This window comes from Pseudophryne corroboree, chromosome 10 (genome assembly GCF_028390025.1).
Source record: "Pseudophryne corroboree isolate aPseCor3 chromosome 10, aPseCor3.hap2, whole genome shotgun sequence".
Lineage (NCBI taxonomy): Eukaryota > Metazoa > Chordata > Amphibia > Anura > Myobatrachidae > Pseudophryne > Pseudophryne corroboree.
This window is the reverse complement of record NC_086453.1, coordinates 35,637,576-35,662,003: the sequence shown is the minus strand read 5'-3', so window position 1 is coordinate 35,662,003 and position 24,428 is coordinate 35,637,576. Positions and strand designations below refer to the sequence as shown.

The following is a 24,428-nucleotide window of genomic DNA, read 5'->3' as shown; positions in this document are numbered from 1 at the left end:
CTACTGATTAGTCATTACTGTTATTTTTATATACTACTATTTCAATGGTTTTTATTGTGTTAACACACCTTAACACATTTTACTGAGTCATAATAAATTTGTGCTTTTATATTAAAATTCTATCCAGAGTCCAAACACATCATGGTTACATATACGCACTAGTAAAATATCTATATATGCATAAAATTCACTGAAAATGGCTGGAAATTTAAAGTTAAAGTTATTGGGGTTAAGAATACATTAAGAACCAAAAATAAAAAATGTTTTGCTGTTTTTATCAATTTAAAAAATAAAGGGGGTAATTCCAAGTTGATCGCAGAAGGATTTTTGATAGCAATTGGGCAAAACCATGTGCACTGCAGTGGAGGCAGATATAACATGTGCAGAGAGAGTTAGATTTGGGTGGGGTGTGTTTAATCTGCAATCTAATTTGCAGTGTAAAAATAAAGCAGCCAGTATTACCCTGCACAGAAATAAAATAACCCACCCAAATCTAACTCTCTCTGCACATGTTATATCTGCCTCCCCTGCAGTGCACATGGGGGGTAATTCCAAGTTGATCGCAGCAGGATTTTTGATAGCAATTGGGCAAAACCATGTGCACTGCAGGGGAGGCAGATATAACATGTGCAGAAAGAGTTAGATTTGGGTGGGTTATTTTATTTCTGTGCAGGGTAAATACTGGCTGCTTTATTTTTGCACTGCAATTTAGATTGCATATTGAACTCACCACACCCAAATCTAACTCTCTCTGCCCATGTTATATCTGCCTCCCCTGCAGTGCACATGGTTTTGCCCAATTGCTAACAAAAATCCTGCTGCGATCAACTTGGAATTACCTCCAAAATACAGATCCAAAACCAAACCCATGAGGGTGGTTTTGGCAAAAGCACAAGGGTTGGTGCACATCTCACATCTCTAGTTCTTTTGCATGTTAAGCGCCCTACACACTTGGCGATGGTGATGGGCGGTATGAACAATATCGCTCAGACATGAATGATATATCGTTTAGTGTGTAGTCACCAACGATGAGCAATGCGCATCCTCGCGGTCATTCATCATTGGTTTCCTGTCGCTTTTCAATGCAAAAGAATTTGGTCGATAACAATCATCATTCAGATCGTTCATCATCCAAATTGCTGCCTTCGCCCAGTGTGTAGGGATCTTTGGAAGATATATTTGGACAAACCAGTACTTCAGAGGATATGCTAGCCATTTGTTTAAAAATAAAATATTACTTAAAAGATTTGTATCCTGCTAGCTATGAAAGACAGCATTAGACGTCATGTGCTGGCTATTTCCCCTGAGGTTTTACATTCTGGTATAGAGAAGGCTGTTCTTTCAATGGAAACTGTTGTTCGCCACAATGGAGGACACATTTAGCAACTGCAGCACTGTTGATGTGTTTTATATCACTACTGCACCACCAGCTGATTTGTTTTTCAATAAATGGCAAACACATCCCCTAAAGCACCCGTTGCCCAAATGTGTCTTAATTAAGAGCCTGAGAACTCACGGGTAGCAGTTGATTTTCAGACGGACACAATACTGACGGTCATAATCCCGACACCCATTGACCGACAGTCAAAATACCAACACGGTCAAAATACCACCATTCATTACGCCGACATGATCAAAATGCAGACAAAGTCAGAATACAGACACTTGAAATGTCGACATGCGTTTTTAAGGAATTTTTGCCCAAAAATAGACTTGTACAAACATTACCATCCCAGTCGACCTGTAGTGTACAGAGGGAAGTGATACACTTAGATGGTGTCCATGTCGACATTGACACAAACACCCCCAGAAAAACTAATCTCGGTATTTTGAAAATGTTGGCATTTCAAATGTGGGTATTCTGACTACAGTATATCAGCATTTTGAACATGCCAGCATAACGAAAGTCGGTATTGTGTCAGTTGGTAAATCATACTGAACCCGAACTCACTCCACAGTGCTCTAAGAAGCGATACTTTAATCTTAGCACACTTTTGGGATCTTAACTTTTGGCAACTGTGGTTACCTATAGAAGCTTGCGGCCAACAGGATCTAAATAGAACGGACACTAATCATTTAATAACTATTATTTCATCTGAAAATGTTCCATAATAAAATGCACAGTAAAAATGGTTAAAGTAAAAATCAAATTTGAAAATCATCAGTTCCTAACGGTCATTTTGGATTGTCTGTATTGCACACATTGGGGCAGATGTATTAACCTGGAGAAGACATAAGGAAGTGATAAACCAGTGATAAATGCAAGGTGATAAACGCACCAGCCAATCATCTCCTAACTGTTAATTTACATATTGGAGCCGATTGGCTGGTGCATTTAACTGTTAGGAGAGGATTGGCTGGTGCGTTAATCACTGGTTTATCACTTCCTTATGCCTTCTCCAGGTTAATACATCTATTATTTGCTTTGATGATAGCAGGAAAATAAAAAACACTTACATGTCGGTGTTGGCGGAATACAGTTATCTGTCTCACAACAATTGATTCTTATCTTGATCTTGCCATTAGGAACACTGGCACTCCCCGAAATATTGCATTGACTTTTAGGTGCACATGCCCTGGAAAATACTTTACTCACTGCTGATTCATCTGTAAAAAAACAAAAATAAAAAAAGTACATAGTTACAAATGAGGAGCTATCATAAAAGCACATGGAATATTTTAGTCAGATTTAAATAACTAGTTAACAGTACATGTGTAGCTACCATAGGTGCAGGCAATGGAGCTGCTATGGGGCCCAGAGCGGAGAGGGGCCACCTTCCCTGTCACAGTTACATGTGTTATATAAATTTTCGCCATTGGGTGGTATGTAGGGGTCCTTTCAAACTTTTTCCTTGGGACCTGCAATATATCTAGGTATAGCCCTGGACCTTCTCATTGTAGTGTGGTATAAAATGAACTAGAGGGCATTTGAATGTTATATAATCTGAACTGGGGCACTGTAATGAGGCACAATATGAACGGGGAGCACTATATATCATAATGTGAATTGGGAGTACTGTGCGGCATAATGTGTACTGGCAGCTCTAAAATGTGACATAGGGTGAACTTAGGCACTACTGCGATTTATAGGGCACGACTATGGGGCATAACATTAAATAAGGCTCTACTATGGTTCAGAAAATGAACTAGGTCACTATTATAGGGCATAAAAATTAACAACTGCTGCAGAGAAGAGTCTCTCTAGAATCATTGGGACGGGGGCCCCTTCAAAATGCTGCTATGGGGCCGACAAATTTCTGGCTACGCCCCTGAATCTGTAGGACCAAGGTGATGATGTTAACTGCTTTGACTGTTTACTGTTGATTCTGGCCAATAATGTCCAGCCTACAGGGTTGATGCGTCAAGGAGAAGTTGCTCATGGCAACCAAACAATTCCAGGTAGCATTCTCTAAAATGATAGGTACAAGATGATTGGTTGCTATAGCAACTGTTCCACTCTTTTCATGATACATCAACCCTCTAAGTAATTCAATGGCACCATCTGACAGTGGAAAGCTTTCATAGTCACGGCATAGCAATTGCTAGTCTTCTATCACATGAAGAAAGAGAGAAGCAAAAACAGGGAAGTACAGTATAAGGAAGGAACATGAAAATGCATGTTCAGCAATAATATAGCGAGAAACATTTGCCAGCTCTAAAACTTATTGCTACTGTAGAACCTGTGCGTCCCGGGTCAGCAGCTTAGTCTGCATGTCTTCAAAGGCACTCAGCAAAGCAAAGAAAGCAGAATCAGGCCCTGAGTACTCTATGAATTCACCAAAGTCTTTACATCAAACAGCGAAGAGTAGGGTGATTCCCAGATTTCCCGACACGGTTATGATTCACCAATCGGCAATCAAAAGAGCTTGATGAGCGGTGATCCACCAGGAAAATACTACATGTTAAAAATCCCAGATTCACCGATCTAGACCATTTTTTGATCAGCAAATTGGGGATTTCAGACATGTTGGATTTCTCCGGTCCCCTGACCCAGTCATCGGCAGAATGGGGAATTGGGGCAATCCTCCCTGATGTATGGACCCCATCATAGAAAGCAAAAATGGGTTTGGGGATTTGTCATATCTGTTTGAAGGGCAACTACTGTACCTTAAGACCATTTTATTTCTATTCAGTATGATCTGATACAAGAGACGTAGGGGATGATTCAGAAGTGGAAGCGATTGCAGTAGCAGCTGCCTTTTTTTCCCGCAGCCACTTCTGCGTCCTTATGGTAATGCCGTGACTGATGGGCGTCCTGTTGAAATGTCCATCGGCTGAGACACAGTTCCACCAATGTGCGTACAAAGATGCATTATGGGCATACCATCAGCCGGACCAGCGGACATTGCACCTGCCGTATGAGTTTCCAGCTGACCATGGTCATTGGTGTCTGTGCAACGGACACTTGGCTTGTTGGTGTTGCCGACAAGGACATATGCCCGCTTTTGAAAAACACCACCACAGTTACCTCCCAGAAACACTATTCGAAGCTTCATGGATCAACATGCAATTTCGAAGTCCACCTCTGGGGCAAACGTACTAAACCATGGAGAGAGATAAAGTAGCAACCAGCTCCTAACTGCCATGCTGTTTGAAAAAAATTACAGGAGCTGATTGGCTGGTACTTTATTTCTCTCTCTCTCTGCTTTATCTCTAGCCAAGGCTTAGTGCATAGACTTCAGAGTCTGTAACATGTCAGTAAGGAGCAGACTGGCTGGTACTTTCTCTCTTTTTACTTTATCACTCTCCAATGATTATTGCATCTCCCCCTCTGCATGGTACCCATCATAACGCATTCGCAGTGTATCCCGAACTTGCATCCGATTGCTTCCCTGCACCCACTTCTGAATCACCTTTATAATCTGGTCTGGACAGTTACTGTACGTACGCCTGCATATGTATTTTCCCATCGTAGGAGAACAGAAACGTACAATTCTGCCCATGTGAAATACATTTTCTAAAGATAGGCTGCCTCTTTCTTTAAGAATAACAACAAAAAGCAATTATGAGAGGCTGGCTGGAAAACAATCATTTGTTTATCCTATATCTAAATTCACTGTTTAAAGAAGGACCAAGGGTCTGCTTTATCAAAGCCCTTTTTTCCATGGGGTTTGTTCACTTCCAATTAGAAGTGAACAAGCCCATGGACTGGCGAAACGCGTTTTCCGGCAGGACTCTATCCTCCAGGAAGTACTTTTGATAATAACAGGTACCCCTGTATCAATATTAACACGATTTTATGACCTCTCAGCTCACATTTGCCTGTCAATCAGGACAACTGGCATCCAATCTATTTACTATGTTGTGTTAAATTGACATTTTGTTGTTGACTATTAACCACGTGTAACCAACTGTTACACACATTAGAGATTGTTGCAGTGTGCATGACCTTATCCTCCCTTGTATGAACCCAAGACTAAGATGCTTTTTTTCTGTTATGTTTTTGTATCTATATATGTGAATGGGTGTGGTATGGCTGACCTGCGGTCGCTACGGGTTCTATTCCCACTCTGTGTGTGTCGTGGGCACCCACAAGTGGAAATAGTCCCTGTTGGTCGGCATGCTGACCATCGGGATAGTGAGGGGGCGGGATGTTGTTTGTGGTCACATGAATGCCACCTATGTGAATATCTATGTAACCAGTGACCCTTTTTGGGATTCATTTCTGGAAAAAGCTGACTTTGATGCATACATCCTGGATGTTATTACTATAATCAGAGTGAATGTACATAAGAGTGACAGATACATGTATATATAGATACTGTTTTGTCTGACTAAGGAGTCATCAGGATAACACAAAATCATTGTGATAAGTAAAACTTTACTCCAGAGCATGAATAGTCACTAATGCCTTATCATTCATTGTTTACATTACATTGTTCTACACTTATTAAGTGGGCCCTCCCTACAGCGCTCACTCTGAGCTCCCCTCTTTTGCTCTCTTGCAAGAATCTTTAACCTACTTTATTCGGGTGCACTCATTAGTGTTGCAGCAAGTAATGTTCACGGACTACTATCATGCCTCACTGCATATGCCCGATCTCATCTGATCTTGGAAGCTAAACAGTGTTGGGCTGGGTCGGTACTTGGAAGGGAGACCTCTAAGGAATACCAAGTGTTGTAGATCCCATGAACTGATATGGATGCACGACTTCGACACAACACTAACAGCAGTATCACCACCCTTTCTTCCTTCATATCATTCAGGCTAATCAATCTTAACCTTTTTTTACTCATTAGTAATAAAAAAGTAAAATTTAATTTTTTTCTCTAATATGGAATGGTATTTACCAAGTATATAAGAGTGCGCCCACACAAGAGTTTTCTTTTTCTTTATTTTGTCTGTTGATAATGAGATAATGCTCAGAGATAGAGGAAACTCTCAGGCTTCCCTTCCTCTACAAGCAGAGCAACGAGCAGTTCACCTATCAAATAAAGAAGGTGAAGTTTCCCATGGCAACCAATCTGTTTCTAGCTATAATTTTTATAGAATGTACAGTACTTGATCAACAATAGCTCGAATCAGATTGGTTGCTTTGAGGCTACTTCACCTGTTATCTTTAGAAGGTTTGACATCTCCCCATCAATGGAGGTGAGGTGAGTAAAGAGGTGGATGTCCTAATGTCCTAGATCCCTTGGGGGGCGGTTTAGTTATTCCACTGATGGTGAGCTAACAAAGTAACCCTGCAAATGTTTTACTTATCATGTGGAACGTACATATGTAAGTCACGGTATAGGAAGATGCACAGACATTATCCGCAGGACAGTCCATACTGGATCCTTGGCAGTACGGGTCGTTCATATTTATACACATGTTGCAGGAAAGTGCATAACCTATGGGAAGAAGCAGAACATCAGTTACTACATATTACAAAAACGTTATGCAACATCTTACAACACACAATTTCAATCCAAGATGAGTATAATAACAGTAAGTGACTGAACAAAGAAGTAACATACAGTATGTGGGAAACACAGGAAACACCTGTTGAGATTGTATACACTCAGCAGCAAAATGAGCATACATGAATCCAAAAATGCAAATTTTTGTAGACCTCTTGAGATATGTTCTGTATGTGTTCTAGTAGGCAGCACAAGCTCCTTGTGTTCTGCAAGTCATCAGCATGGCACAAAGTATACGCTTCTAGCAGGCGCAGCTGCGCATAATTGCCGATCTGCACGAGTGACATTTGCAATAACACACCCTTACTGGGCACTCAACACCCACGTTTGTATTAGGGCAAACTGCATACGATTCTTCAATCGCTCATTTGCATGCATTTGCGTAACACAAGATTCGCCACGCAACCTGCATGTTACTCATTCTATATCAGCCCCGCATCGAGGAACCTAACTTCCAATAATGACATTTGATGGATTTTCTTTTATTTTCGTTTAAATAACACTTTAAATATATTCTATAAACAGAAACCCAGCACTACGGACTGCCCTGCCTGCCACCCACAAATAACCGGGGACGTGCAGTCAGGGAAGGTAGGAGGCAGTGCCTCCCCTGTCATAATGATTAAAATAATACAAAGAAGATACTTATAACACAGATTCTACTTTGTATTATTTTAATCATTTTTAACCTGAGAATGCAGCTAAATCTCTATGGGAGGCAGCGCTCTCGCTGCCTCCCAGTGACAATAATAAAGTGTCTGAAGAGGGGGGCGGGGCCAAATCACGGGCTGGAAAAGCCCATTGAAAAAATAGTGGAAAGCGGCACCAGCACAATTGCCTCATTGACAGGGGCTGTGCCTTTAGCTCACATCAAGGCACACCCCTGTCAATCACTGGACAGTGGCAGGGGGTGGGCTGGAACGAATGGGCAGAGAGTCAGATGCGACTCCGCCCAGCCAAATGCATTTTTACGGCATAGTATACTCATGCTATATACAAATTAATCGAATGCCCCCCCCCTAGCTGAGTCCATCCTTCATTACCTGTATGAGATTACGAAGCTCTCCTCCCACCACTTCCTAGTTCGATACACAACACAACACCAGCCGACGGACAGCGTAATCATTCACAAGAGCCGTTACCTCTCTCCACAATCCTGCACTGAACTGGCTTGGCTTAGGTCGCGTCCTTTCCCATATATTTATTTTACCACCAGCAATCAGCTTTTTTGAATGATTGATTAGGCTGTCTTCGGCTTACACTGTGTTGTGCACGGAACTCGGAAGTGGAGGGAGGACGGCTGCACTTGTCTGCTCACATGCACCAGAGGACCACAGAACAGGTGATTGCAGGGTTGCTAGGAGCAAAAAACACATATTGCCGTATAGGTTACTTCTTTACCCTGCACACTGAGGGTATCTTAGTGTAACACAACACAATGGCCTATAATATTGTAAGTACAGTACGGTATAATGCGGCAATGCTTTTACAAGGTATGTACAATAGTACTGCGTCTCTTTACATTGAAGTGGGTGATAGTGATATACATGACCGTAACTAGGTATATGCGCTGTGTGTACATTGCGCACAGCGCAGGATGAACAGGGGCGCAACCAGCCGCCAGCACAATCAATATGCTTGTATCACAGTTTCGCCACCCTGGCCTCCTCCCACCCCCGGCGGTGCGCCGGAGCTTACAGTGCAGTGCAGCGCAGCTTACAGTGCAGCCGCAAGCAGAACTGGCCAACCACCCACCCGCAGGAGCGTACAGCAGCGCCGGGCACCTGGCTCCTCTGTGTGTACACTGCAGATCCGTGGCTGTGCTGTTGTGGTTGTGTAAGCGGACCTCCGCATCCCCCCCGCCTCCTGATGTAAATATTTAGCATATATATCAGGCAGAGGTGAGAGGTATATATCAGGCAGAGGTGATCGCAGGGCTGAGACAGCCGTAAGCAGTCTGGCATGCGCCGGCACATGCACAGTTCAGACCTGATCAGCAGCAGCCCCAGAATCCTAAATCCTGGACGATACATTGTGGGTGCACCGGCGGGTGTATACCAGCGATGTCTGAACGAGGTCATTCACAGGCATATTGCGTCGGCTGTGCAGCACAGTCAGGGCCGTTTCTAGCCAATTTGTCTCCCAGTGCGAGATTTAAAAATGCGCCCCCCCCCCATTCACATAAAAAAAAATGCGCCCCCCACATAGATATAAAGAGTAAAAGCATGCACGCGCGCGCTCCCGGCAAGGGGACGTGGCCTCATTAAAATGGCCATGGCTTTGTTAAGATGGGCTTGGCCTCATCTGATCTCATCATCACAGCCACCACAGGATAAACCCCAGCCCCCGAGCTGGGCACTCGGGAGGAGAGGGGAGGGGGAATTCAAAGTCCTCAAGAAACGGCACTGAGCACAGTCAATGGTTGATATATCTGCAGAAGCCACTGGTAACTGACATAACTCAGCGGGCACATGCAAATGGAGTTTGATCCCGCACGGCAAGTTCACCGAATATTCGCTTTGCAAATTACATTTGTAATATATTCTAAACACACATTTCTTTTTCAGAGTAAATTAGCCAGATTTTGTTCACACCCCCCTGAGCAGGTGAAAAGATTGAGAAAATCTTTACTTAAAAAAAATAAATAAATAAAAAAAAAAAAAAGGAAAAATTTTGGGATTTGCTTCAGAACCCCTCAGACACCCATTCCCATCCCCCAAATGACCAATTAGACATATGGAAGTTTTCAATTAGCTTAATTAGGGCAATAATTACATGCTTTTTTGGGGAAAGGGGTGAGAAAATTAGCCTCAAATTAACCCAGAATCTACTTTTTTTTGTTAGTTGATGTACCCCAAAATGAATACATTTATTTCAGTGAAATAATTGCTTTTTATAAATTTACCAAAAAAAAAAAAAAAAAAGTTGCCTCAAATTACCCCCAAATCCACTTTTCTCTAACTTTTTTTGCATTTTTCATTTACGTAATTGCTTCACAATTACATTTGTAAGCGTTTTACATTATTTCACGTTTTCAAGCATCCAGTACTTTCCTTATGCTCACTAACAGCCTTCAATATGGTCATACTAACAAAGCTGTTACTTCTTGGGAGTCCAGGAAGGTCTCCATACTTTTTCATGCTCTTTTCCCTATTCACTTTTTGGACAGAATTCACACAACCTCACTGCGAATAATGCGAGATGGCATTTCTAATTGAATTGTATAAATCTCGGATACGTGCATGAAGGAAAAATGATAACTAGGCAATTTTGCATTCTGCAAACTCTCACCTAATTGAATTCTTCCCTAGGTGTAAGAAATTCTACAAAAAGAAGAGATATTTCTCTATTCAGGACAAAAGCATAGTTGCCTACATTACTAATCTCCTCTCTGGGAGAAGCCCATAGAGTAGAAGCAGGTGGGCAGCAACGGGGGCCGGGCTAATTGTGCCATTAAGCCCCACCCACTTGTGAGGAAATTGCCACAATTGGCTATATTTGCATAGGGCTGGGCAAAAACGATGCGATTAGCATATAGGGGTCGATTCAGACTGATCGCTGCTGTGTGTTTTTGCACAGCGGACGATCAGGTACAAACTGCGCATGCATATGCACCGCAATGCGAAGGCTTCAAAGCGGTTCTCCGCTCAGTGATGGGTTTGTGCGACGGATCCGTTCGCACGGGCAATTGCAAGGGGATTGACATGAAGAAGCCGTTTGTGGGCGTCAACTGACCGTTTTCAGGGAGTGTTTGTAAAAATGCAGGCGTGTCCAAGCGTTTGCAGGGAGGGTGTCTGACATCAATTCCGGTCCCGTACAGGTTGATGTGATCGCAGCGGCTGAGTAAGTCCTGGGCTGCGCAGAGACTGCACAAGATCTGTATGTACAGCTCTGCTACACATGCGATCGCACACTTGCACAGCTAAAATACACTTCCCTTGTAGGCGGCGACAGAGCTGCAAAAATCGCTGACTTTCCCCGTTTTGCCCATTTCACTAAGAAACTGAGCTTCTCCCGCAGAAACCCGAAGAATAGGCAAGTATGGACGAAAGCTGCAGCATGCAGTACTCTAATGCTACAAAGGAGGATCCCTGTTTAGCAATAAAGTTCCCCAACTAGTAACGTCTCGAACCAAAGAGCTTGTGCACCACCAGACTTATAATATGGGTATATCCTAGAGACAGTATTGAAGTCAATTTATACTGCAGTATAAATCTATTCAGAAAACATAATTATTTGGTAATTGTTATTGTATTTGCCGTGTATCACATGATGGGGGTCATTCCGAATTGATCGCTCGGTACGGATTTTCGCAGCGATCAGGTTAAAAAAAAAAAAAGTCAAACCTGCGCATGCGAACACGGTGCAATGCGCACGCGCATCGTACGTGTGCAAAGAGCATTGTTGCTGTGCAATGGATCTAGCGAAGAATCCATTCACTCAGCCGATCGCAAGGAGATTGACAGGAAGAGGGCGTTTATGGGTGGCAACTGACAGTTTTCTGGGAGTGGTAGGGAAAATGCAGGCATTTGCAGGGCGGGTGTCTGACGTCAATTCCGGCACCAAACAGAGTGAAGTGATCGCAAGCGCTGAGTAAGTCCAGAGCTACGCAAAATGTTTTTGCAGAGCTCGGCTGCACAGGCGTTCGCACACTTGCAAAGCGTAAATACACTCCCCCGTGGGCGGCGACTATGCATTTGCACTGCTGTTAAAAGTAGCTAGCCAGCGCTCAACTCGGAATGACCCCCATAGTCCGACCCTTGCTTGCAGGAAAAGAAACCCAGTGGAGAAGGCTACTGTTTGGTTCCTGTAAAAATAAATAAAGCTACAATTATTTGCTAAACGTTGTATTTATTACCTGTGAGTGGTCTGTATTGGAAGTATATATTATCAACTAACTTTTAGTCTTTTACCAAATACAATTGAGAAAAACGTGAAGGGAAAATTGCCTCTGTGATGGGAGAAAGGTTCAGTCATTTTAGGATTAAAGGTTTTAGAAAGTTCCCTCACTTAACACTTTCATTAGCACAGACAAGTGGAAAGTCTCTGTACCGCAGTTTAAGGTCATCACATTAGGGAGCAGGGATTTGAAGTATTCCCAATGATTATTAGCGCTGTTGTATTGTGGAGATATCTGTGTGGAGTTATTCTCTGTATGTTTATTGTGCACGGAAGTGTGACAGTATAATGTTGTGGCAGGAAGTTATTGTAGGCACTGTTGGTTGCCCCCCTCCCCCAGGCTTAGTTGAGCTGCAATGAAGAATTTAAAGAATCCAGGCTTTTTAATTTACCATGGAAGTGGGAGACTGCACACTACTCTTATTCTACTGCGGACCTTTTAATATAATAAGATAAACAAACTATTTTATGTCCTGCATGCTTTATTTATTTTTTCTTTGTAAATCATTTTGGAATATACATTACAGGGATGGTATCAAGATCCTGGTGCTTGGGATGTTGGCAATCAATACCAACAGTGGCATCCTGACACTCAGGATCCCAACACCTACCTGGTAACTAATGCTACACCTAATTCCTAACCCTCTTTGCCCGTTGCCTGACCCTAATACCCCTCCTCCTGCCCCTCCAACCTAACCCTTCCCCTGCAGCCTAGACCTACCCCACCCCTTCCTTCTCCTCCGGCTGACCTCTGTGCAGTGCCGGAAGTCCTTCATTCGTGATCCTGGCATTCGTGATTCCAGGTGCCAGCATCGTAATCCATGTTAGGATCCCAGCATTGGCATTCCGATTCGTGACCCCGAACACTGGGATTCTGGCCAGATCCCACAGTACCTTCCTGGTATCTACAGTATACATCAGGGCTGGCCAAACCAGTCCTCGAGATCTACCAACAGTTCACATTTTCCACCCCACCTAGCTGGTGCACAGGTGTAGTCATTACTAATTAAGATGTGCTGCATTCATTCGTAAATGACAATTCTACAGATCTCCAGGAGGCCTGGAAAACATGAACTGTTGGTAGATCTCGAGGACCGGTTTGGCCAGCCCTGGTATACATCAATTGGAGATGCATGTAATCTTGCTCCTAAGTGAAGAGTTACTTTATAGCAGGCATTCCCAACCACGGTCCTCAAGGCACACCAACAGTGCGGGTTTTAGTGATATCCAGGCTGCAGCACAGATAGTTAAATCAAAATAACTGAGCTTCTAATTAAGTCACCTGTGCTGAAGCCTGGATATCACTAAAACATGCACTGTTAGTGTGCCTTGAGGACCGTGGTTGGGAATGCCTGCTTTATAGAGATGGGTACAGACCCACGTGTTTTGGTTTTGGACCTAAACCATCATCTTGTTTTGGTGCAGAAAATTCATCCTGAAGTGTTTTTGTTTTTTTTGGATCTGGTTGTGGATTTCTTAAAAACACATGGGTTAGTTATAAGAAGGAAAACACTTCTCATACATTAAAGTGCAACCTGCTGTAATTCTATCAGAACTCCACAACACTAAGCTGCTATAGCAATGGCTTCATTACTAGTAAAAAAACAAACAAAAAACAGCCACATACTGTATACATCCCCTTACCGTGTCACCAGCCACATCTAAGCAGATGGCCACTTAGCTGCAGTACTGTAGCTTCTACACCACAGTCTTAACTCCGCTGCTACCACCAAGTTTTAAAGGGGAAAAGGGGTGGGGTGGTGGGGGTGGGGGGGGGGGGGGGTGGTATGGTAGGCCACCAAATCAATGTTTGCATTTGTCTAGAAAAGAGGGCAGGTGAAGATAATCCACATAGTTCAAAGAGTGAACCCTATGTGACTTATCTTGCAGTGGTCAGGCAACATTAGCCCTAGGGAAGACATAATGGCATCACAGAGAAGACTAGCATTGTAACTAAAGGGGGGTACACACGGAGAGATCCGTGCTTAAAATCTAAGCAATCTTGCTAGATTGTTTAGATTTTAAGCACGGATCTGCCATGTGTATGCACCCCAGCAATAGCGTTTCGCGGCCCCGTGCATCGCTATCGCCGGTGCTAGATTGAGCCTGCATGCAGGCTCAATCTATCGGGTCGCTCACTTAACCATTGCAGCTTTCCCCCTCACTCAGCACATCGCGCTGTGTGCTGAGCGGGGTGAGAGATGTGTGCTGAGCGGTCTGCGTTAAGATCGCTCAGCACACATCTCTCCCGTGAGTACCCCCCTTTAGGCCCTCATTCCGAGTTGATCGCTCGCTAGCTAGTTTTAGCAGCCGTGCAAACGCATAGTCGCCGCCCACGGTGGAGTGTATGTTAGCATAGCAGTAGTGCGAACGCCTGTGCAGAAGAGCGCCTGCAAACACATATTGTGCAGAACTAGACCAGCCCTGTAGTTACTTATTTTGTGCGATGATTGCTGCGACGAGTGACACGGTAATGATGTCAGATACCCGCCCAGCAAACGCCCGGCCACGCCTTTGTTTTTCCAAGCACTCCCAGAAAACAGCCAGTTGGCACCCAGAAACTCCCACTTCCTGTCAATATTCCTGCATCCGCCAGTGCGACTGAAAGAGTAACTAGAACCTGTGCACAATCACGATGCTCATTGTACCCGTACGATGCGCATGTGCATTGCGGTGCATACACATGCAGAGAGAGCATTGTTGTCTAACCACGCACCATAGGACATCGCTGTGATTCCTGTCCAACACTCCTTTAGCACCAATCAAGGGTGAGTTGTTCAGATAGAGGAGGACATTTACTAAGCAGTGATAAGAGCGGAGAAGAGAGCCAGTGGAGAAGTTGCCCATGGCAACCAATCAGCACTGAAGTAACATCTATAATTTGCATACTATAGAATGATACAGAGCTGCTGATTGGTTGATGGTGCAACTTCTCCACTGGCTCACTTCTCCGCTCTTATCACTGCTTAGTAAATGTCCCCCTAATCATGCAAAACCATGCCTTGTAAATGCCTGCCTGCTTTAAAATAAAAATGTTCAAGTTTGGCCGGAATCCCGCACCTCCGGCACACTCGAAAGGCATTAAATCTCGCTGTCCTTGCGGAGTGACACTGCTTTTGGCCGCTGAGATAAAACTTATAAACTTCAGAGAAAGATTTCAGTGACTTGGTGAACTCACAGGATCTGCCACAATAATACTGCAGATTTCCTTCTTTTCACAAATAGGGTTAAATCTCTGGGGAAGGGAGACTCCTTAATAAGGAGTGTCCATGTCCAATGGCCATTCAAGGTCATGTAAGGAATCTATTTTCTGAAATTGTCAGAAGAGGGTCTTATTCTGTAAATGTATAAATGTTCAGCTAATACAGTAGTTTACTTTAATGCATATCTGTGTGCTGGAGACAGGTAGACTTACATCAGTGTTTGACTGGGGCATGTAGGGCCTCCGGGGGAATGTAGCGGTAGGGGCCCATGTTTAGGGGTGTGGCCAGTCTGCTGAGGGGGTGTGGCCTGCCACCTCATTGGTTCGACTAACCATTAGAGCAGCGTTTTTCAACCGCTGTGCCGCGGCATGTGCCGCCAGCGGTTGTCAAGTGTGCCGCCGCCAGAGATCCCTGCTGCCGTCTTTACTATACAATGACCTCGTAAGAGCTGCCTGCACTGCCCGATAGTGATACTGATTTACAGCATCACTATCGGGCAGCGCAGGCAGTTCTTCTACCATCACTGTATAGTGAAGACGGCAGCTCTCCTGCGGGCCCGCCCGTGACCCCTACGATGTGGCGTGACTCATAGGTCACGTACACATCACCATCCAGCCGGGGTAGCGTCTAGTTTCGTGGCCCGTGCTGCTCTGCTCCTCACTGATCCTGCCGCTAAGGGGGAAAAGAAAAAAAGGTTTGGACCAACGATTTGTGATTATGACAGTGTGTGCAGTGCCATTACTATGGGTGTGGTGGCGTTACTATGGGGGTCAGTGTGTCTGGAGGCACTACTATGGGGGTCAGTGTGTGTGGTGGCACTACTGTGGGGGTCGGTGTGTGTGGTGGCACTACTGTGGGGGTCGGTGTGTGTGGTGGCACTACTGTGGGGGTCGGTGTGTGTGGTGGCACTACTGTGGGGGTCGGTGTGTGTGGTGGCACTACTGTGGGGGTCGGTGTGTGTGGTGGCACTAGTATGGGGGTCGGTGTGTGTGGTGGCACTAGTATGGGGGTCGGTGTGTGTGGTGGCACTAGTATGGGGGTCGGTGTGTGTGGTGGCACTAGTATGGGGGTCGGTGTGTGTGGTGGCACTAGTATGGGGGTCGGTGTGTGTGGTGGCACTAGTGTGGGGGTCGGTGTGTGTGGTGGCACTAGTGTGGGGGTCGGTGTGTGTGGTGGCACTAGTGTGGGGGTCGGTGTGTGTGGTGGCATTACTGTGGGGGTCGGTATGTGTGGTGGCATTACTGTGGGGGTCGGTATGTGTGGTGGCATTACTGTGGGGGTCAGTGTGTGGTGGCATTACTATGGGGGTCAGTGTGTGGTGGCATTACTATGGGGGTCAGTGTGTGTGGTGGCATTACTATGGGGGGGCAATGTGTGCAATTACTGTGGCAGTGTGTTCAAGTACTGCACATTATTTTAATAACTGTTGGGGACAATTTATCTGTGTTTTTCCCCTTGGGGACAAATAGGTTTGTTTTATTTCCCTGTATGAGTTTTATTTTTCCGTGGGGACCGATGGTGTGCCTTGGCAATTTTTTAATCTTCTTTGTGTGCAGCGAACTGAAAAACGTTGAAAAACACTGCATTAGAGAGTGCAACGTCTGGGCCCCTTCATAAATATATACAGTAAATTCAGCTGCTGCATGCATGATAACATAAGAGATTAATAACAGATTAATAATAGCAATGCACTGTAGAAAATACACCATAGTCCAGTATAAGGTAACATATGTATAATTCAATGGCACAGTCTAGAACCTGATCCTTAGAGCAGGAGGTGGCCCCCTAGGCAGTGGGGCCTACCGGTGGTTTCCCCTGTACCCCTGTGGGCCAGTCCAAGCCTGACTTTCGTATAAACAGCATCACAAAAACCACACACACTTGTGTATTATTAGTCATTAAGTAATAAATAAGAATTTACTCACCGGTAATTCTATTTCTCGTAGTCCGTAGTGGATGCTGGGAACTCCGTAAGGACCATGGGGAATAGACGGCTCCGCAGGAGACTGGGTACAATTAAAGAAAGCTTTAGGACTATCTGGTGTGCACTGGCTCCTCCCTCTATGACCCTCCTCCAGACCTCAGTTAAGATACTGTGCCCGGAAGAGCTGACACAATAAGGAAGGATTTTGAATCCCGGGTAAGACTCATACCAGCCACACCAATCACACCGTACAACTCGTGATATTAAACCCAGTTAACAGTATGATAACAACGGAGCCTCTGAACAAATGGCTCTCAACAATAACCCGTTTTGTTAACAATAACTATGTACAAGTATTGCAGACAATCCGCACTTGGGATGGGCGCCCAGCATCCACTACGGACTACGAGAAATAGAATTACCGGTGAGTAAATTCTTATTTTCTCTGACGTCCTAATGGATGCTGGGAACTCCGTAAGGACCATGGGGATTATACCAAAGCTCCCAAACGGGCGGGAGAGTGCGGATGACTCTGCAGCACCGAATGAGCAAACTCAAAGGTCCTCCTCAGCCAGGGTATCAAATTTGTAAAATTTTGCAAAAAAGTGTTAGACCCTGACCAAGTAGCCGCTCGGCAAAGTTGTAAAGCCGAGACCCCTCGGGCAGCCGCCCAAGATGAGCCCACCTTCCTTGTGGAATGGGCTTTCACTGATTTAGGGTGCAGCAGTCCCGCCGCAGAATGCGCAAGCTGAATTGTGCTACAAATCCAGCAAGCAATAGTCTGCTTAGAAGCAGGAGCACCCAGCTTGTTGGGTGCGTACAGGATAAATAGCGAGTCAGTTTTCCTGACTCTAGCCGTCCTGGAAACATAAATTTTCAGGGCCCTGACTACGTCCAGTAACTTGGAATCCTCCAAGTCCCTAGTAGCCGCAGGCACCACAATAGGTTGGTTCAAATGAAAAGCTGATACCACCTTCGGGAGAAACGGAGGACGAGTCCTCAACTCTGCCCTATCCATATGGAAAATCAGATAAGGGCTTTTACAAGACAAAGCCGCCAATTCTGACACACGCCTGGCCGAAGCCAGGGCCAACAGCATGACCACTTTCCACGTGAGATTTTAAATCCACAGTTTTAAGTGGCTCAAACCAATGTGATTTCAGGAAACCCAAAACCACATTGAGATCCCAAGGTGCCACTGGAGGCACAAAAGGGGGCTGAATATGCAGAACTCCCTTAACAAAAAGTCTGAACTTCAGGCATTGAAGCCAGTTCTTTCTGGAAGAAAATCGACAGAGCCGAAATCTGGACCTTAATGGACCCCAATTTGAGGCCCATCGTCACCCCTGCTTGCAGGAAATGCAGGACTTCCTCCGGAATGCCCTTTTCCTTCAGGATCCGGTGTTCAACCGCCATGCCGTCAAACGCAGCCGCGGTAAGTCTTGCAACAGGCAGGGCCCCTGCTGCAGCAGGTCCCGCCTTAGCGGTAGAGGCCATAGGTCCTCCAAGAGCATCTCTTAAAGTTCTGGGTACCAAGCCCTTCTTGGCCAATTCGGAACCACGAGTATAGTTCTTACTCCTCTCCTTCGTATTATTCTCAGTACCTTGGGAATGAGAGGCAGAGGAGGGAACATATAAACTGACTGGTAAACCCACGGTGTCACTAGAGCGTCCACAGCTATCGCCTGAGGGTCCCTTGACCTGGCGCAATATCTTTTTAGTTTTTTGTTGAGGCGGGACGCCATCATATCCACCTTTGGCCGTTCCCAACGGTCTACAATCATCTGGAAGACTTCTGGATGAAGTCCCCACTCTCCCGGGTGGAGGTCGTGTCTGCTGAGGAAGTCTGTTTCCCAGTTGTCCACTCTCGGAATGAACACTGCTGACACGTGATTTTCCGCCCATCGGAGAATCCTTGTGGCTTCTGCCATTGCCCTCCTGCTCCTTGTGCCGCCCTGTCTGTTTACATGGGCGACCGCCGTGATGTTGTCTGATTGAATCAGTACCGGCTGGTTTTGAAGCAGGGGTCTTGCTTGGCTTAGGGCATTGTAAATGGCTCTTAGCTCCAGAATATTTATGTGTAGTGAAATCTCCTGGTTTGACCACAGTCCCTGGAAATTTCTTCCCTGTGCGACTGCCCCCCAGCCTCGAAGGCTGGCATCCGTGGTCACCAGGACCCAGTCCTGTATTCCGAATCTGCGGCCCTCTAGAAGATGAGCTCTCTGCAGCCACCACAGTAGCGATACCCTGGTCCTTGGCGACAGGGTTATCCGCTGATGCATCTGAAGATGCGATCCGGACCACTTGTCCAACAGTTCCCACTGGAAGGTTCTTGCGTGGAACCTGCCGAATGGAATTGCTTCGTATGAAGCTACCATCTTTCCCAGGACTCGCGTGCATTGATGCACCAACACCTGTCCTGGTTTTAGGAGGTTTCTGACTAGAGATGACAACTCTCTGGCTTTCTCCTCTGGAAGAAACTTTTTTCTGGTCTGTGTCCAGAATCATTCCCAAGAACAGAAGACGTGTCGTAGGGATCAGCTGTGACTTTGGGATATTGGGAATCCAACCGTGCTGTTGTAGCACTTCCCGAGAAAGTGCTACCCCCACCAACAACTGTTCCTTGGATCTCGCCTTTATCAGGAGATCGTCCAAGTACGGGATAATCAAAACTCCCTTCTTTGGAAGGAGTATCATCATTTCGGCCATTACCTTGGTAAAGACCCTCGGTGCCGTGGATAACCCAAATGGCAGCGTCTGGAACTGGTAGTGACAGTCCTGTACCACAAACCCGAGGTACTCCTGGTGAGGCGGGTAAATGGGGACATGCAGGTAAGCATCCTTGATGTCCAGTGAAACCACGTAGTCCCCCTCGTCCAGGCTTGCAATAACCGCCCTGAGCGATTCCATCTTGAACTTGAATCTTTTTATATATGTGTTCAAGGATTTCAAATTTAAAATGGGTCTCACCGAACCGTCCGGTTTTGGTACCACAAACATTGTGGAATAGTAACCCCTTCCTTGTTGAAGGAGGGGCACCTTGATTATCACCTGCTGTGAATACAGCTTGTGTATAGCCTCTAACACTGCCTCCCTGTCTGAGAGAGTTGTTGGTAAGGCAGATTTTAGGAAACGGCAGGGGGGAGGCGTCTCGAATTCCAGCATGTACCCCTGAGATACTACCTGAAGGATCCAGGGATCCACCTGTGAGCAAGCCCCCTGTGTGCTGAAATTTTTGAGACGGGCCCCCACCGTACCTGGGTCTGCCTGTGGAGCCCCAGCGTCATGCGGCGGACTTAGCGGAAGCGGGGGAGGACTTCTGCTCCTGGGAACTGGCTGTATGCTGCAGCTTTTTCCCCCTACCTCTGCCTTTTGGCAGAAAGGACGCGCCTTTAGCCCTCTTGCTCTTATGGGGCCGAAAGGACTGTACTTGATAATACAGTGCTTTCTTTTGCTGTGAGGTAACCTGGGGCAAAAATGCTGATTTCCCAGCCGTTGCCGTGGAAACGAGGTCTGAAAGACCATCCCCAAACAATTCCTCCCCTTTATAAGGCAAAACTTCCATGTGCCTTTTGAATCGGCATCACCTGACCACTGCCGAGTCCATAACCCTCTCCTGGCGGCATTGGACATTGCACTTATTTTTGATGCCAGCCGGCAAATAGCCCTCTGTGCATCACGCATGTATAAGACAGCGTCTTTTATATGCTCTATGGTCAGTAATATATTGTCCCTATCCAGGGTATCAATATTTTCCGACAGGGAATCCGACCATGCAGCCGCAGCACTGCACATCCATGCTGAGGCAATAGCTGGTCGCAGTATAATGCCCGTGTGTGTATATATAGACTTCAGGGTAGCCTCCTGCTTTCTATCAGCAGGTTCCTTTAGGGCGGCCGTATCCGGAGACGGTAGTGCCACCTTCTTTGACAAACGTGTGAGCGCTTTATCTACCCTAGGGGGTGTTTCCCAACGTGTCCTATCCTCTGGCGTGAAAGGGTACATTACTAGCAACCGTTTAGAAACGACCAATTTCTTATCGGGGGAAGCCCACGCTTCTTCACACACTTCATTTAATTCCTCAGATGCGGGAAAAACTACTGGTAGTTTTTTTTCACCAAACATAATACCCTTTTTTGTGGTACCTGGGGTAATATCAGTAATGTGTAATACATTTTTCATTGCCTCAATCATGTAACGGGTGGCCCTATTGGAAGTTACATTAGTCTCCTCGTCGTCGACACTGGAGTCGGTATCCGTGTCGACGTCTGTGCCTGCCATCTGAGGTAACGGGCGTTTCAATGCCCCTGATGGCCTTTGAGACGCCTGGACAGGTACAAGCTGAGTAGCCGGCTGTCCCATGTCGTCAAACCTTTAATGTAAGGAGTTGACACTTTCACGTAATTTCTTCCATAAGTCCATCCACTCAGGTGTCGACCCCGCAGGGGGTGACATCACATTTACCGGCATTTGCTCCGCCTCCACATAATTTTCCTCATCATACATGTCGACACAGCCGTATTGACACACCGCACACACACAGGGAATGCTCTGATAGAGGACAGGACCCCACAAAGCTCTTTGGGGAGACAGAGGGAGAGTATGCCAGCACACACCAGAGCGCTATATACACTGGGATATCACTATAACAGAATGTTTTCCCCTATAGCTGCTTTATATATAATATAATATTATATTATATTATATAGCCTTTCCATGGTGCGGCACTCTTGCTTGTTTCAGAAATAAACGGACTATAGTCCGTTTATTTCTGAAACAAGCAAGAGTGCCGCACCATGGAAAGGCTATTTGATTCATCTTTGAGAGGGCACCAGCGACAGATATTTCTAAGGCTAACATGGAGTGCCGGACCGCAGCAATCTATATTATATTATATTATATAATATAATATAATATATATAGCGCCTAAATTTAGTGCCCCCCCTCTCTTTTTTACCCTTTTGTATGCAGGACTGCAGGGGAGAGCCAGGGAGCGATCCTTCCAGCGGAGCGGTGAGGGAAAAATGGCGCCAGTGTGCTGAGGGAGATAGCCCCGCCCCTTTTTCGTCTGACTTTCTCCCGCTTTTTCTGGAAATCTGGCAGGGGTTAATTTACATCTATATAGCCTTTAGGACTATATATGGTGTATATTTGCCAGCCAAGGTGTTAATATTGCTGCTCAGGGCGCCCTGCACCCATCAGTGACCGGAGTGTGAGGTGTACATGAGGAGCAATGGCGCACAGCTGCAGTGCTGTGCGCTACCTTGGTGAAGACTGATGTCTTCTGCGACCGATTTTCTGGACCACTTCTTGCTTCTGGCTCTGTAAGGGGGACGGCGGCCGGCTCCGGGACCGGACGACGATGTCGGGCCCTGTGTTCGATCCCTCTGGAGCTAATGGTGTCCAGTAGCCTAAGAAGCCCAAGCTAGCCTCAAGCAGGTAGTTTCGCTTCTTCTCCCCTTAGTCCCTCGCTGCAGTGAGTCTGTTGCCAGCAGATCTCACTGAAAATAAAAAACCTAAACTATTACTTTCTTCTAGGAGCTCAGGAGAGCCCCTAGTGTGCATCCAGCTCAGCCGGGCACAAAAATCTAACTGAGGTCTGGAGGAGGGTCATAGGGGGAGGAGCCAGTGCACACCAGATAGTCCTAAAGCTTTCTTTAATTGTGCCCAGTCTCCTGCGGAGCCGTCTATTCCCCATGGTCCTTACGGAGTTCCCAGCATCCACTAGGACGTCAGAGAAATTAGTATTATTACTTATTTATATAGTGCCAGTGAATTCTATCGCACTTCCATTAAGAAAAAAAAAGAAAAAAAACCTACAGGGGGTATCCGATTAGCCGCAATATTGTGGTTTCACGATAAGTTGTCGCAAACGCAATAATTCGGTATCCTTTTACCGGTGATAAGTTATCGGCGATAAGTCTCTATAGGGTTTATCACGGATTTCACTTCACCATCTCTGAGCTGGTGATAAGTAGTGCAAAATCCATATTTTAAAAAGGTAAAAATGTCAGGGTTCGGTTTAGAACCCCCGGGACACCCCTCTGAATGACTAATTAGACACTAGGAAGTTTTTAATTATTTTCAATAAGCGAATAATGAGTGACATGTCATTTTTGGGATGAATAAATGCAAAGTGATGGAAATTGGGGTACAAGGTATGGGACAGGTATATTGGGGTGCCTTATGAGTGGGACAAGTGTTTTAGGCTTGCAGGTGGGAGTAATCGGTCTGTTTGCACTTTTTTTTTTTAAAGTCCCCTAAAATGACACGAATATATATTTATATCCATTGTTATGTACCCCAAATTTGATGAGAGCATTTGCTTTGCAGAAAAAAAAAATAGCTTTCTATCATTTTTCAGCATTGTAAAAAAAAAAATTGCATATAACAGCCATTCGACCCGAATTTATGACACCGATTAATTTTATTATGGAGACTAATTGCGCAATATAAGAAACTGTTAATAAATAAAGTAAATAAATAATAGACTTGTATAATGTTTTCCGAAATCTCTTTAGCATTTTGGGGGTACAGACACATTTCCCCACTTTCTCCTATGCTCTTGGAATAGGCAGGGGAGCAGAGGGGGGGTTTACTAAGGCTCAGGTCTGATGGATGGGCCCAGCCCCCCCCCCCCCCCCCCCCCTCATTACCAGCAGCAGCTTTTCTCCTCAGCCCAGCACACCCTGCGATAGGCCACGTCCCCTGAAAAGTACCCGGGCCCAGCCAGACTCTCTCCTGCCCCAGGAATAGACTAGGTGCGATAAATGGAAGCGTGCAATAATCCAATTTTTCAGGAGATAGGTAATAGTCTATTATCATTTTTATTATACTAGTATATTGGACCCAGCATATGTCAGAAGTTGATTCACTTACTGACACTGTATATTTTTGAAGTGTGGAAGGAAACCAACGCACCTAGATAAAACCCATCTAAGCACAGTGGGAGAACATGCAAACTCCATGCAGATAGTACCTTGCCAGGAACTGGACTAATGAACCCCGGATTGTGAGACAGGAATGCTAACCAATGTTTTAGCCATGAAAATCAATTATTATTAGTGTTAACTATTTACATGAATGCAGTATGTGAATGGTATGTATTGTCAGGGCTTGCTGCAGGTAGGGGGGCCTATTTTTTATTTTTTTTTTTAAACATAGGTAATATTGATATAACATCAGGGTTGGTATTGGGGAGGGAGGTCTGGAGGGTTTACTCATCTCTCGTCTCAGGATAGTTAAGTTGTGTGTGCCACGAATAATTTTTTTTTTTTTGTGTGTGTGTGATATTTTCCTTGTTACAAAAATACCCCTTTCACATCTTCAATGCCGGATCCCACCCGGGAATTAGAAACGGGTCCTTCCCAGGTGGGATCTGGCATTGGAGACTCTCCTACCTCTTTCTGCTGGCTTCCAGACCCGGCATATTGGGGGGTGGATCCGGCAGCATGTAAACGGGTCCCGGATCGTCTCGACCCGGGAATCCGTTTACAGAG

General features: G+C 45.4%; 1 protein-coding gene and 1 pseudogene across 1 annotated transcript in view; one reads left to right on the top strand and one right to left on the bottom strand.

Moving 5' to 3' along the window:
* Window positions 1–24,428, bottom strand: part of LOC134965902 (phospholipase A2 inhibitor NAI-like) — a 32,527-nt gene that overhangs the window by 6,079 nt on the left and 2,020 nt on the right. Inside the window, exons 2-3 of the mRNA XM_063942300.1 lie at window positions 6,718–6,834; window positions 2,458–2,607 (exon numbers count right to left, since the gene is read on the bottom strand). Of these exons, the coding sequence (XP_063798370.1) occupies window positions 2,458–2,607; window positions 6,718–6,834 (267 nt within the window). The remainder of the gene's footprint in view (window positions 1–2,457; window positions 2,608–6,717; window positions 6,835–24,428) is intronic.
* Window positions 6,009–6,127, top strand: LOC134968130 (5S ribosomal RNA; annotated as a pseudogene).